The sequence below is a fragment of the Aphelocoma coerulescens genome, chromosome 10, assembly GCF_041296385.1.
Source record: "Aphelocoma coerulescens isolate FSJ_1873_10779 chromosome 10, UR_Acoe_1.0, whole genome shotgun sequence".
NCBI lineage: Eukaryota > Metazoa > Chordata > Aves > Passeriformes > Corvidae > Aphelocoma > Aphelocoma coerulescens.
This window is the reverse complement of record NC_091024.1, coordinates 7,668,136-7,682,360: the sequence shown is the minus strand read 5'-3', so window position 1 is coordinate 7,682,360 and position 14,225 is coordinate 7,668,136. Positions and strand designations below refer to the sequence as shown.

General features: G+C 39.9%; 1 protein-coding gene across 8 annotated transcripts in view; it reads right to left on the bottom strand.

The window, feature by feature from the left end:
• The window catches only part of MCTP2 (multiple C2 and transmembrane domain containing 2), a 149,166-nt gene that overhangs the window by 34,661 nt on the left and 100,280 nt on the right, over positions 1-14,225 (bottom strand). For all 8 annotated transcript variants that reach the window (XM_069026017.1, XM_069026018.1, XM_069026019.1 and 5 more), the window contains 3 exons: positions 13,244-13,345; positions 12,252-12,326; positions 11,367-11,486 (listed from right to left, as the gene is read on the bottom strand). In XM_069026017.1, the coding sequence (XP_068882118.1) occupies positions 11,367-11,486; positions 12,252-12,326; positions 13,244-13,345 (297 nt within the window). The remainder of the gene's footprint in view (positions 1-11,366; positions 11,487-12,251; positions 12,327-13,243; positions 13,346-14,225) is intronic.

Below are 14,225 nucleotides of genomic sequence, written 5' to 3'. Positions count from 1 at the left end.
GTTTTATTCATAGAAACAGTTATCTGATAATAATTTCAAAATACTTCATTTCTTAACCCCTGCAGAGGGACTTAAGGGAAAGGGAATTAGGAAGACAGGTCTAGTTTATTAAGGAAATTGAAATATATCATTGCAAATAATTTTCCCAAATGTGTACATGGAAGTATCTAGGGAAGGTTTCTTAACTGCTAGAACAAGTCATCATCTCATTCCTGATGGGCATGTTCAGTTAAAAAAAAAAAGCTAATATCGCTGCATCAATTATGCATTTCCCATTTAATATTCTAAACATTTTAAGAAAATTTGCTTCATGCAATTTTTTAATGGAATTAGACTTTCTTGCCATCATGTTCTGACAGAGGCCACATCTCCTATGGCCAATTCATAATGGGAGGATAAAAGCAGCTGACTGGATTCCCACCCACTGCTAAAAAATGGGTGCTGCAGTCTCCCTGAGCACTGGGGCTTCTCCCCGCCCTTGAAATGCATTTGAGGTACAGCACTGGCTGAAAGTATTTGGATGAGCCTATTAATGCTTTTCATTAGCAGCAGGATTTTGTTTTACTTTTCTAGACCTACAAAAAGCACCTTTTTGTGGAGTACCTGCATTACAAAAATGTTTGGCTGCTGTTTAAATGGGTATCTCAAATTTGCCAAGCCAAGTGCATCAGAAATGACAAAAGGTCACATATACCCAGTATATTTAAAAACAAGAAAGCCTTCAAAGTCAAAGTGTAATGCAGTTATTTCTAATCTGAACAAACAATAGAATGCATCTAATGAAAGCTGACAATTGGCTTTGATACAGAGATGTGCTGCTCTTCTCTTCCATTAAAAGATGAAAGCTGAAGGAAAGTACAGAAGACAGCGACTTCTCCCCCCCAAAAAAGGAGAAAGTTCTGAACCTGAGCAAGCAAAGTAGTTAAAGGCTGTTTTAGTGAAGACTTTTGCTCACCTTTGGCACTCATCTCCCAGTAAACATGCTGACTTTACATGGATAATGTTAAAGGTAAAATAAATCAGCATATTAAACTGGTACAAAATACTACATGTTTTACATATTTATTAACACTTCTCAAAATCACAGCACTACCTTTAAAAAATAAATAAAAAAAAAACCACACAGAAAAACACCAAAAGAAACCAGCTAAGCTTGACTACAGCGTGGATGCCACAATTAAGAATAACAGATTTAATTTTCATGAAGCTGTGGGGGAAGAGATCAAAACTCTCTTGATGTTATTGGTAGCAGTGCAAACCTTTACTGTGGAAGCAGTCAAATTTATTCATAATTAATAGTAAAGATTTTTTTTTTAATCAGATTTCTGGGATTTTGCAGTCATCCCATTGCTCCAGGTCTATTTCCAACTGAATATTAAAAAAAAAAAAAAAAAAGAATGGATGGGACATATCCTGATTTAAGGTATTTTTACTATTAGTGCTATCCTCAAACAACCCAAGAACTTTCTGGTTACTTAAGAATTACCTCTAACTTAAAGCACATCCTAGTTGCTAATAAAGAAAAGTAAAGCTAAATGAGAACAGGCTTTTTAAAAAGTGTATTTGCTCTGCAGCTTCTCTACTAATATCTTTTTATTTCAGAACTTGTAAAGGATCCAACTCTTTCTTATTTAAAGTAAAAAAGAAAAAAATAGCCCAACAAGCAGAACGCCTTAAGAGAAATCCCTCAAGGTGTATCTGTCTCCATCATAAAACCAAAATGTTGCATTACCTTCAAATAGGAAATTTCTTCCAGTTGTCACGATTTCTGCAACTAGTGTTACATTAGCACTGAGAGAAAGGGTGAATTAAATTAAAAATAAAACAGTTCAAGCAAGAGAAAGAAAACCTGCCAGAAAAATCTGACAAAAGCCTGAATGCCAGGGCTGGCTCATTCCTGAGGGTCCATCGCCATCTACAGGCTTTTCCTACTCTCAGAAAACCTGGTAATTCTATTCACACAGGATTTTTGCCCAAAACGAGTATGTATATTTTTAACTGATGTTAAATAACACAGGTTTGCTGAAGCTAATGGAGTTACAGTAATTTAAACCACCTACAGACATGTCTCTGCTTATTCCCTCGTTTCGGAAGACTAAAAACTTCCTCTATGCTTCAGGGGAATGCAGTGTTGTTCTAAGCTTACATCTGTGTTTAAAAAAAAAAAAATCTACCTTTTTAAAATTAAAAGGGAAAAAAAAAACCTGATAGGGGTGTTCCACCAATGACACGGGAGATAATAGTCGATGTCTACAATTCTCCTGTAAAACTGAGTGCTTTAAAGTACTTTCTAAGAGGTGTCAGGTCAAAGTAATGTGAATAATGAGCAAAACCCAAGCAGATGCTGACTGAAAGAAAATCAATACACCTGTGGCTCTGGGGGGGGCACGGGGGGGGGGGAAGAGCACACTAAGTATAAGAATCTTTAATTTTAATGGCATTTTCACTTCCTAATATATACCTTTTTCATTCTACATGCCATGGGTTTCCTGCCTTTTTTGTTTGTTTGTTTGGGCTGAGCCGTATGTTTTTTCCATACAGCTTGCAGAGTCTAAATCCACGCCAACTTTGGGAATTTTACAAATAAGCTTCTCAAATTCTGGTATTTCCAATAGTGGTGGGTAAGTAGCTTCTGTCTCACACTCCTGTTTAATGAGTCTCACGCAGATGCAACATTCATTCAACTTAGAATACTAATTTTGTCTTTGTTTATGCAATTTCTAGTCTATGAATAAAGTGAACTTTCAGAAAAAGCAACAGGCAAATTGGGAAAATGAAAATGACTGGAAACTAACATGGAAAATCATCTCTTTAGGATCAGATAAGATAGCAAATGTTACAAATAAATTTCTCTTGGTTTTCAACCTACCATTCAATTCAGAAGAATTACAAGTCAGAATTTTTGAGATAAGAATCAAAAATTCAGAAGATGCCCAAGAGTTTTAACCTGAAGTTCCTCTAAAGAATTCAAGACTGCAAAAAGAAGTACAGCACAAGAGAAAAGCCAGCTTTCAGGTAGTGGGCACGTCAGCCTTGTCCAATTTTATTTTTTTTGGGCAAATTCCTAAAATCAGAACGGGGGTTTTTAAGATAATCATAAAAATCATCAGCTAAATTCACCTTTGACATAATCCAAGTTTTGCCATTTTGCTGGGAGCAAAGGAACCAGTGCTGGAGAGAGAATTTCACCTTTTCTAAAACAGCTAAATAGTAGTCAAAGGTTAAAAAGAAATAAATAATTAAATGCTAATGTGTGATTACTCTCACAGTTGGGAGAACACAGAATATCTGCTAGCGAGGCATCAGACACAGGAGTTCAGTTATGTTAAATATACAAATAAACCCAGCAACAGGCAAGAGTATTATTTTACTGTGCTGAACAAAGCAAAATAAATACAATGCACACAAAAATAAGCAGGAAAAGTACAAAATAGCACAAGATCAACAATAATCTTTTGCAAAACTTCAGGACTTCAAAAGAGACAAGACGTTATATACTAAGGAAAAATAAAAAATAAAAAATTTTTAAAAAGGGCTTCATAAACCAAACGGCAAAAGTACAACACAATATAGCAAACACCAGCCAGACCACAAAGAGGGTTTGCTCTTCATAAACATCAGATCAGGCAGCTAAAATTATTACCAAAGCTCTCTTGTAACTGTCACCTGTGGTGGGTATAATTACAGGCTACTGCTGCAAGCACGCCCACGTCATATGGCAATAAAAGGACCTACTGCTTGCCAAGACCAGGCAGACAATGGAGAACACACACCACCTGACGAGAGCCCAAAAAGATCAGCCAGGGAGACTAATAAAAATGACAGCTTCGAAACAAATGACAAAGCTTCAACCACCAAAAAAAAAAAAAAAAAAATAAAATAAATAAAAGGTGATACCAAATTAGCTGGAAATGCAAGTGCTGAGCAGAGCTCTCCAACAGGTTGCAACTTGAGCACAAAGGCAGGCAGAAGGATTTGTGGATGCAGTTAGTTCAGGTTTTAGCTAGAAAGAGCCCTTTCTCATTTGCCTTTTTTTTATTAGATAAAATGCTTCCACATTTGATCTTGGCTTTGTGGGCTGTCATTAAATAGCCAAAGAGATGAAAACTATATTTCCAATCTGGTCAGGAGACTGACAGATACACGTATTTATTTAGCTATCTTAGCACCAACACCTTCTAGGGATAAATCCACACACTATAAGAAAGCTGAATTTCTTTCTCCTTGCCTTAACTCTCGACTGGATGCCTGCACACACATTCCTGCTGACCAGCTGCACGGAGGCTTATCCTACATCAGGACTGTTCTTTCACCCAAATACTTGGACCACAGAGTTTAACACACCCAGCCAAGGTATTAAAAGGCTTTATCACCAATTAAACCCAACAAAATGCAATTAAGAGTGAGAGGCAATGATTTAGGTCTCTCTCATTACCAGGGCTGAGGGAATTGTTCTGATGTGATGCATTCAAGTTTTGAATACATGACACAGAAAGCCTCAAAAATATCAGCACCGCATAATTTAAAAGGAAGATCCCCAACCCCAAAATCAAGGGAATTGCTATATAGGGTAAATGCCTTGTTAAGCACACCCAGAGGAAATGATTCCTCAGATGCAAAACATAGTTTTGCTTTTATTTTTATTTTGGAACATTTCACTGGTAAAAAGCAAATCCCCAAAACTCCTGAGCTGGAAACATAAGGCCATCCATCTTTTTCAAAGTTAAAAGGGATATCTGTACTGGTCTCTGCTCAGTTCCATCTCACCCTGACTCCAAAGCTTCCAACTTTGCTTTTTAAATCTTGTTTATCGTGTTGTCAAGGCTCTAAGTGGTTATTTCCCTATTAACTTTGTCCTTGTTTGTTCTTGCATTTTTGAAAGAGCTGGAAATAACATGTGTTTACTTTGCTGTGTGTCTCTCAGCATCGTCAATATCACTGTTGCTATTCCAGGAATTTTAACTGCTGCAGCAAAGCAAAGTCTGGGATCTCAAGCTTAAATTGTATTCCCCCCAACCACAGAAGAATAATAGTGGAAATGTAAAAATTGCTGGGAAAAGGGTGAAACCATCTCCTTTAATTGTCTGGAGAAGCCTGTTTCTCATCTGAGCAGCCACTTGTGTCAGGTAACGTGCTCCTGACAGCTTTGCACAAGAGCTGGTGCGTTTGCACAGGCTCTGCCATGAGCAGCCAGGAGGAAGCAGGATGTAAACGTTTCCTCCATCATTAGGAAAATACTTTTACTGGGGTGTAACAGCTCAAAATAAAAACACACCTCTCCACTCCAGCCTTTTCACTGGAGTTCAAGACAACAATTTTCAAGATGTGCCTTTGCCAGGGATTTGCAGGGGGAAAAAGGGGAGGAAACGTTGGGGGCTCTGAAGAATTACTTACTAGGTCAAATTCCTGAAACCTGCCTCTCGCTGCTCCTCCAGCACCAGCTCTAGCCTTAACACGAACGAATTTCTGTACCAGAGTGTTATTTTACAGCTCCCCTATTTAAATAGAAACTGCCTTCGTTCCTTTGCCGACTGCTTCTTTAAAACTGTAGCAAAACACAAGCTGCAAATGGGCTGAGAACAGCCCTTAGCAAAAGCTCTGCAGTAAAGCGGATGTAAAGACCATCTCTTTTGCATTAATACTTTTTTTCTTCTTTTTTTTTTCTTCTTCCAAGTCCCTATTCAGTGTTTGAAGAATACTCATTCTTCTCTCTTTAGGATTACATCTATTCATTTTATTTAGCTTTTTAATGTGGAGACATTTTAATCTACCATTACTTTAATGCTGTTCCCGAATAGTTTGGGAACAATGATTTATATTTCGTCTTCAGCTGTGAGGATGAAGAAAAAAAAAGGCAGAAAAAAGACTATACCCCTCTCATCAGTTACACATGTAGTCATGGCAGGGTGGTTTGTGCTTTGTATCAGGGAACTGCTTGTTCAAAACTAGCAGACAATTCATGGGGAAAATAAGGAATATTTTAGGAAAGCTCATGTGAGAGCTCATCTTCCTTCCCCACCCTACAGAAGAGTGAATTATTACCATCTACTGGTAAATACTCAGTTAAATTAAACCTGCATCCCCTGCTTGGTTGGCCAAAGGTCCAAGAGAGGTTTGGTGACTCGGTCTCTATCTTATTTCATAGCTGCTACTGGTCTCCCTTCTCCATAGAATTCTCATGTTCCCTGTGAAACTTTCATCCCGAGAATTTCCTCTTATTGATCTATAACTCCTCTCCTATCAAAGGAAAAATAAAGTAAAATAAATCACTGTGTTGCAAAACAATGCAGGAGTTAAATTGGATGTTTTACCCTTATATTGTTGTCATGTCCAGGGTTGAATTATGCTCAGTACAAACAGGGTTGGAACATTCTGTGCTTTGCTCGGGAAAGCCAAACTATAACATGCAGGAGACACTTGTCCACATAGAGAATGAGAGATTTACCCCAAGTAAACTCCAGAAGGCTCAGATTTCGAGTTAACAAATACCTTTCCTGAAGGGATAAAGAACATTTCCCTCTTGCTGATAGGCAATTAGCAATTTTAGAGGACACTGTCAACAAGCAAATGGCCTTTTGCCGGTAGTTCATCACTATAAATACAGCCCAGCTCAACAGGGATCAAAAATTGTTCACGTCTAATACGATGATTGGTATCTTCTCTCTGAGATGAGTTTAGCTGGGCTCAGATCCAGCTCCTGTATCACGAGCTGAAGTGGCAGTGTTCAATCACACACTCAGCAGAGATGCCCAGAAGTTCACAGGCTGCAAGGTCTGTCCTCTCTCTCTCTGCTGCTGCCCCAGGTTAGACCTGAAGCAAACTGGCAGAGCAATGCACATACCTGCAGCCTCACCCAGCCAGCCCTGGGGCTCCTCAGACTTCCAAGTCCCACAGCTCAAGGGGCCAGTGCCAATAAACCAGGCATCCTCGAGCTCTCTCTGGATTTAAAGAGCTTTGGAGATCTCAATGGAGGAGAGTGACAAAATCCCACCTATGCAGCAAGGAGCATAAAAGCTTAAGTTTGGGTTTGCTGCTGCATCCACAACCCACAGAGCTTCCTTACTCTTGCATCAGCTGGCTTTTTGGGAAGCCCAAAGTGCTCCAAAACAATCCCATGCCTGTCATTTTTCCAGCTACCCACCATTAAATAGCTGCAGTGAGTTTGACCAGAAGCTCCACATTTCCAACACATTATGCTGCATCACCACATGTTCCTCCCCTTCCTCCCAACACTAAGCCATCATAAAATAATTAGTAGACACAGTGCAATGCCACTGCAAAATAAATAAATACTGCCTGTGCCTGCTGAATTCCTTGTCTGGCTGGCCCTGGCTGCCAGTGAGGGCTGAGCTGGAAAAATCACTCCCACCTGCACCCACCCTGGCAGCAGCCTGGATCAGCAAGAAGCCTAAACCTGACAGAGTGGGAAATGCTGCCAGTAAAAATGAAGTATTCTGGCATGGGTGAGTGTGCAGGGACCCTGAAGGAATTCAGCAGCAGCACTGCCAGTCACACCAGAGGTGCTCCGGTGGCTGGTTTCCCATTGTTTGCCTGATCCTGTCAATGTCTCTTGCAACTATCATACAAACTTTAAAAAAGTATATATATGATAGTAAAAATTCCAGTCAATATATCCTTTTAATTCGTACCAATTATTTTTTTATGCAATTACTGTAATTTCATTAAATGGCATAATTACCATTAATGCAGAGAAAACTGTCAATAGAAGGTGTAATTATGTTGTATAAAATCACAAGCACAATGTGCAATGATGCATAATTCCTCATGAAAATCATTGTGACTAAAATTAACTTTTAAAATATTTTAAAAATACATATAATACAGTAAGAATGATTTGGTTATTATAGACTTCACTTCCACAACAAGCAAAGGGGGAGCAGAGCAGGCAGGGAGTGTTTGCATACAGACGGAAGGTTCCCAAATTTGGTTTAAGTGTGCAACAGGAAGGTAAGAAAACAAGTTTTTGTAAGTATGAGTGGGAAAAATGAACAGGTTATAATCAGACACATAAGCTGAGTTGTGAGCAGACATTCCCCCAGGCACATTACACCACACAGCTCCAGCTTTTTGGACACCAGTAACACTGTGTGGAAGTGATGTCTCAATGGAGAAAAGTGTGACGAGGAAGAAGTAAAGAGGACCAGGCTAAAACTACAACATTGAGACTGGAAACTGGTAGAAAATTGTCCAAGGTAGGATGTGAAGTGTGTCAGGCACATGAGAAGGACCACACAGGGATGTACTGGACTATGTGTCTAGGTATCTTCAAAATAAAGACCTTTCTGAGAGGTATGTTTCAATCAAAACACAACGTATCGCGTTGCATACAGAGATAACTATACCAAGATTAAACAGAAAGGAATGTTTGTCTTTTTGGTCTTAAATCTACAAATCCCCCCAAACCCTGAACTGATGGAGAAGAATACACAAAGTGCTTAAAGGTATCTCTTGGTATAGGAACACTCTCAACCCTACAGGCAACATTTTTCACATGAGGGAATAATCCTGATATTCCCAGGCACACACAACGATGTGTCCATTTTTCACACCAGACCAGTGATGAGAGGTACACTATGAAGAACCCAGAAATCCTGTGTGTAATCCTTGCCTCTGACCCAGGGTGTTTTCTCTAGTTGTGTAGCACCATTTCCACCAAACCCTTTATGCACCAGGCCAACATCACCAACAGTGAAATTCTGCTTTTCATCTCACCTCCCTTTCAACCCTATTTCCTAAACCTCTAAGCTTGAAAAAATTCTGATTTTACATGTGCTTCAGCACAGCCTAGTGTCCTCTGTGCCTATACAATTAACTCAGATGAAAAATCATCAGATTAAAAGCACAGAACACTGATGAAAAATGTGATTACATTTTTATAGCACAAAAAAATTCATCTACTCACATGTTCTTGGACTGTCTCCTCTCACCATTACATCCTAATAAAGAAATTTAGCTTGGGGTGATGAATCTTATAAATGAGGAAACAGCATGAGAGCATTTTTCTCATTCACTTGTGTCCTGCCTGTGCTGTCCTCTGTTTCCTCCCTCTTTACCTGTCCCTCTTTTTCTCTTACACCCCCAAAAGCAGCTATGTCCTTGTCACACAAGCTGTCACACTAATGGGGAGGGAAGACTAAAACAGGAAGGTGAAAGATTCCACGTCCTTGGCTACTGCTGTCCTCTGACAACCTCACAAATATTTTATCTGCCTGGCAGTGGGTTTTGTCTGACTGCTTAAGAAAACAAGGCTCCCATGAATATAATGTCTGCTTGTCTTCCTCCTCCTCCTCCCTCACTTCATTCCCCCTTGGAGGAAGGGGCATGGGTTACCTGTAGAGGGAAACCAAGGGAAATACCAGATCAAAATGGTTATTGCCAGGGGCCCAAGGGACATCATCTGTAAGGAAAAATAATTTTTTAAAAACGCCTTTTCTGGTTTGAGGGCCTGGCTGGTATTGAAGCTACCACTGAGGGTTTCATGAACCCAGCTGGAAAATGGGTGGAGAAGCTTTGTGCATCCTCCTCACCTCATCTTTTAGCCAGCACGTAAGGAGTGGATTTTCCACACAGACTGGGCAGGGAGGGATGCTGCACCTACCGTGCTGTGTGCGTATTTTCAATACTATGAACACTCACGCTGGAAATAGTGAGACAGAGATATATAATTAGCATTTCATTTTTAGTGCCAGAGCTGAATTATTTCCATGTGAGAAAAATCAGATAGACTTAAATTTTGGGTTGTAGAAGAAGCCTGTGGTAATTATTCTTAGAATGGAGTATTTTTATTCCTTTCCCATTACCCACTTTCTTTCAGGAAACCAAGAGTATTATGGTATCCAGTAAAGATGTTATCAACCTGTAACTTGTAACCTGCTCATACTCCTTTTCTCTGGGAATAAATTCCTTTGTCTTTAGACCCATTTTCCCACCTTCTTATTTTTCTGCCTCTCCACCCCTTCCAAACTTTTCCTAGGTTTGGAAAAGTGAACTTGACAGCTGTAACTTCACAAGCATTTTGGTGCAAAAAGAGCAATCCTTTTAAATATGTGCTTAGATTCCTGCTGTACAGTGATGGCAGGACATGGACACTGGGATTTTACCCTCCCTTTCCAGCCCCAGCATGAATGGCCACCTGATTCCCTTGGACACAGTCACAGAACTCTTTTGCACAGCCACACGTACTTCAGTGAGGTACCAGCTACTCTGCTCTCCTGCCACTAACTATATATAATATATATATGTTCTAAATGAACTTCAAGCAACAGGAAAACAAATAATTAGAGAGAAAAGACCCTATTCATCCTACCCTCTCATCTGTGTGAGCAGTCCCTCTGACCTACAGGGTGAAGATAGCTCCTCTGTCTTTGCTCTGAAGCTTCTTTCAGTCAGGAATGGTCTACTTTACTCACCTGTGGCAAATACACTGAAGTGTTTTCCTTAAAAAAGCCTTTAAGCATCTTACAATTCACAGACAGTAAACACAGGAGAAAATCTTGGAGATGTGGATGTTGTATTGCTTAATAAACACTCAACTCAGAAACTTTCTTTCTGCATGCTGGACCACCACAAAATGATTTTTGCAACCTTTAATGGCATGACAAACATTTCAAGCATGAAGAAAATGTCACACCGCAGAATAAAGAGCAGGCAAAATCTTTTTGTGCTTGAGTGGATTATGAGAAAACTGCAAATGGGGTGTTTACTACCAAGAGGAAAAAGAAGAGAGATGAAAAGCGGGATAGGCAGGTGAACTTGGCTTTTTGTTTGCAGAGTGCAGTAGAACTCACTGTCCAGCCTTATTTTTTTTATTCTTTTAAACAATATATTATTACAGTCAGGAGAATAAATTTGCAACAGGCAATGCCAACACAGGCAGAGCAGGAACTGATAAGCTGCAGTGAAGTGATGCCTCAGTGCAATGGAAGATGGAAGGGACAAGACCCATCAGCTCACTGCATCACCCAGACCAAAAGCATCTCCCTGCATCACCCTCTTGGCCACCACCTCCTTCCTTTCCTACCACCCAGCTGCCGTGTTTCAAATTAAAAAGAATTAAAAATTCCAAAAGCGCCACACAGTGACATCACCCACCACAGACATGGGCATCCTCAGTGCTCAGTGCAGGTGGTGAATACCTCTGCTCCAAGCGAGGAAAGGCTGCTCCTGAAGGTTTAATTTCCATCCCCATCAGGCCCAGTGTGGCCCAAGCTGCCCTGCAGCCACACAGCCACAAAACAACACCAGCAAACGAGAAAGGGCTTCGTGCTGGTGGGGAGGAAGGCACGGGAACACTCCAGGATCTCAGATCACTTAGCCACATGCAATAAAAGAAGAAATCCACTTACCACAAATGCTATCAGGCTCTTTACCGTGGACTCCCAGAGAAAGCAGCTCCAAAGGAATTGTATTGTATTCCATATTGCCATGGTGATTTTTTTCACGCGATCAACATTTCTTGATAAGATCTGATAAATATTGAGTGGGAGGAGGGGAGGAGAAGAAGAGTTTAATCAAACACACTAATATCCTACTATTGCTTCAGAAACAGGGATAATTTAAGCTACAAATGCACGCCAGGGCACATATTACAAATAAAGCCTCTATTTCAGATACATTCGCCAGCTCCTGTCTGCCTTCTGATTACACCCAAACCTTCCAGATTTTCCTCAGGTCTTACAAAAAAAAGAAAAAAGGCACAAACTGATGCCAAAACTAAATAAAACAGTAGATGTATTTTTAAAATACATCAATGTCTCAGGCAAAGGGACAGAGAGAATGGAGTCTGATCCCCTCTTCTACATGTTTTGGACTAGTCCATAGAAATAAATAGGGATTTTTAGACTTATTATAGGGCCTCTCGATTTTAAAAGGAATAATGGCCATTGTCCTAAAATCCTATGGACTTTTTACATAAGGAATTTAGCCCTGGTTTCTTCCTTCCTGAAGCAGGGAATAAGGCTCTCATTGAGCTTTAAGTGCTGCGAACTGTGCAAAACCCACAGCTATCATTTTCCCCACTCAGAAGCACAAAGCAGAACTACTGATGCAAGCCAGATCAGAAAGCAATTTCGTGTTAACACAAACAAACCTTTTAATATACACAGAAATATACAGAATTTACATGTGTTCAGCATTTTATGCACAAATAGGTTTTGTTCTAGCAACTGTGCTACAGCAATTCAAATCTTTCCAAAACAGATGCAAAAGCTTAGCCCAGACACAATTTTCACCTTTTTAGAAAATTTGCGGTTCTCCTCAGTAAAGCGCTTTTCTCGGGGCTTGAATGTTCTAATACTTGCTTTTATCTAGAAAAAAAATTTAACAAAAATAACACCATGTAGTTTTCAATTAGTTATTTCAGTTTCATATCACCAGTGCTGCTCAGGAAGATCAGGTATTTCAGCATCTCTCGCTCTTTTCAGACTCTGTGTGACTTGGGAATTGCTTTTTATACACATTTTCTACAGTGAGGATGGCTAGAAAGGGTGGATGCCCCATCCCTGGAAACATTCAGGTGGACAGGACTCAGACCAACCTGGCATAGGGGAAGGTGCCCCTGCCCATGGCAGGGCATATGGAATGAGATGAGTTTTAGGGTCCCTTAGAACCCAAACCATTCTATGATTCCATGCTCAGAAAAATGCAGACAAGTTAAATTGGGCAAGGCTGGACTCACTTTAGCAGGAGCAGAGCTGTGGCACAGCCCATGATGGCCTTAATAAATAGGAGTTAAACTCAGTAAAAGGCTGTAGGGCATAAACGATTGAGACTGACTCAGCCACCTAAAAACTAAGCGCACTGTGTCCATGCCTCATTCATTTTCCTGTCAACACCCTGGGAAGAGAACATCCTGGGTCAGCTTTTTGGGGAAGAAATAGGTGTTAAAAGTAATGTATAATAAGATGAACATGAAGCTGTTTTTTGGCTGTTGCAATTGAAGCCGTGGCTGCAGCAATCAGCACCTCCTTCCTAAGGTGCTTGTAGTTACTTGTCCCTCCAGAAATGCCCCTTTCTCTGTCCCATCCACCTGGAGCCCAAATCTTCTGATAGCCCAAATCTTCTTCACTCAAAACATCAAACATCCCTCCACCACCACATGCAGTGTGGACAGGACTTTTCTGGCTTGGCTCCTGGTTTTAAAAGCATCACCCCCACCCTCGTCCTTGCAAATTTGTACTTTTCTTACACCAGTGATAAGCAAAAAGAAAATACTTCAACTTACTGGATTAAACAGGACATCCAGCTCCAAGTAAATTGCTCCTTTTGAAGCACGTTCCAAGTCTTTATTCTTCAGTGTGTAACAACTTTGTTTACCGTTTCTAATCTATAGTTTGGGGTGGGGAGGGGAGAAAAAGCATCAATATTGTCCTGGCTGTAATCCTCAATATAATTTAAAGACACTGCAAACAAATAAATAAATATAACTCAAGCAGAAAAAAACCAAACAAAAACACCCCAACAAAAAAAAAAAACCCACAGCAAAAAAACCTTCCCCTAAACCCTGATAATATTCTTGGAGCCTGAAATACAAAACAACCGTTGGATTAGAGACCTATAAAATTGCAGATTAAATCTCTTATGGTCCAACTTTAATTTTCAGACCTTGTACTTTATAGTAGAGCAGTGCATGCAATAACCAGTCTGAAAATTCTGCCCTGGAAGCCAGTGAGTTGATGGGAAGTAATCAGCCTCCGTTATTAAAAGTTTAAAATGGGATTTTTCTTCCAAAGCTTAAGAAAAGGGCCACAAACAACAACTTTACCTATTGCACACTCCAGTACATGAAACCACTTCTTAATGCTTAGTTTATTGCAACGTTATCAAATTATACCCAGCAAACAAATGCAATCCAAAGAAATGGATCAGCTGAAGTGGAGTGAATGCTAATGTAACAAATGTTCAAAATTAACTAATTCATGTAAAAGACTTCTCCCTCCACCCCACCCCTGAATTTCAATACCATTTCTCTGCTCTGATCCACCGGTTGGCCCTATCTCATTAAGCATCTATTAAAAAAAAAACCAACCAGCCCAACAACAAAATACCTTCCTTGCCATTTTGTAAACAATTTGGCTCAAAGCAAAAGCATTCTCACTTCAAAAATGATGGCAGAAATGTATTTATTATACACAGTAGGATATGTATTGATTAAACATTTGGCTTTTTAGGAAGCAGACCAGTTAATTCTAAACAGCAGTAACATA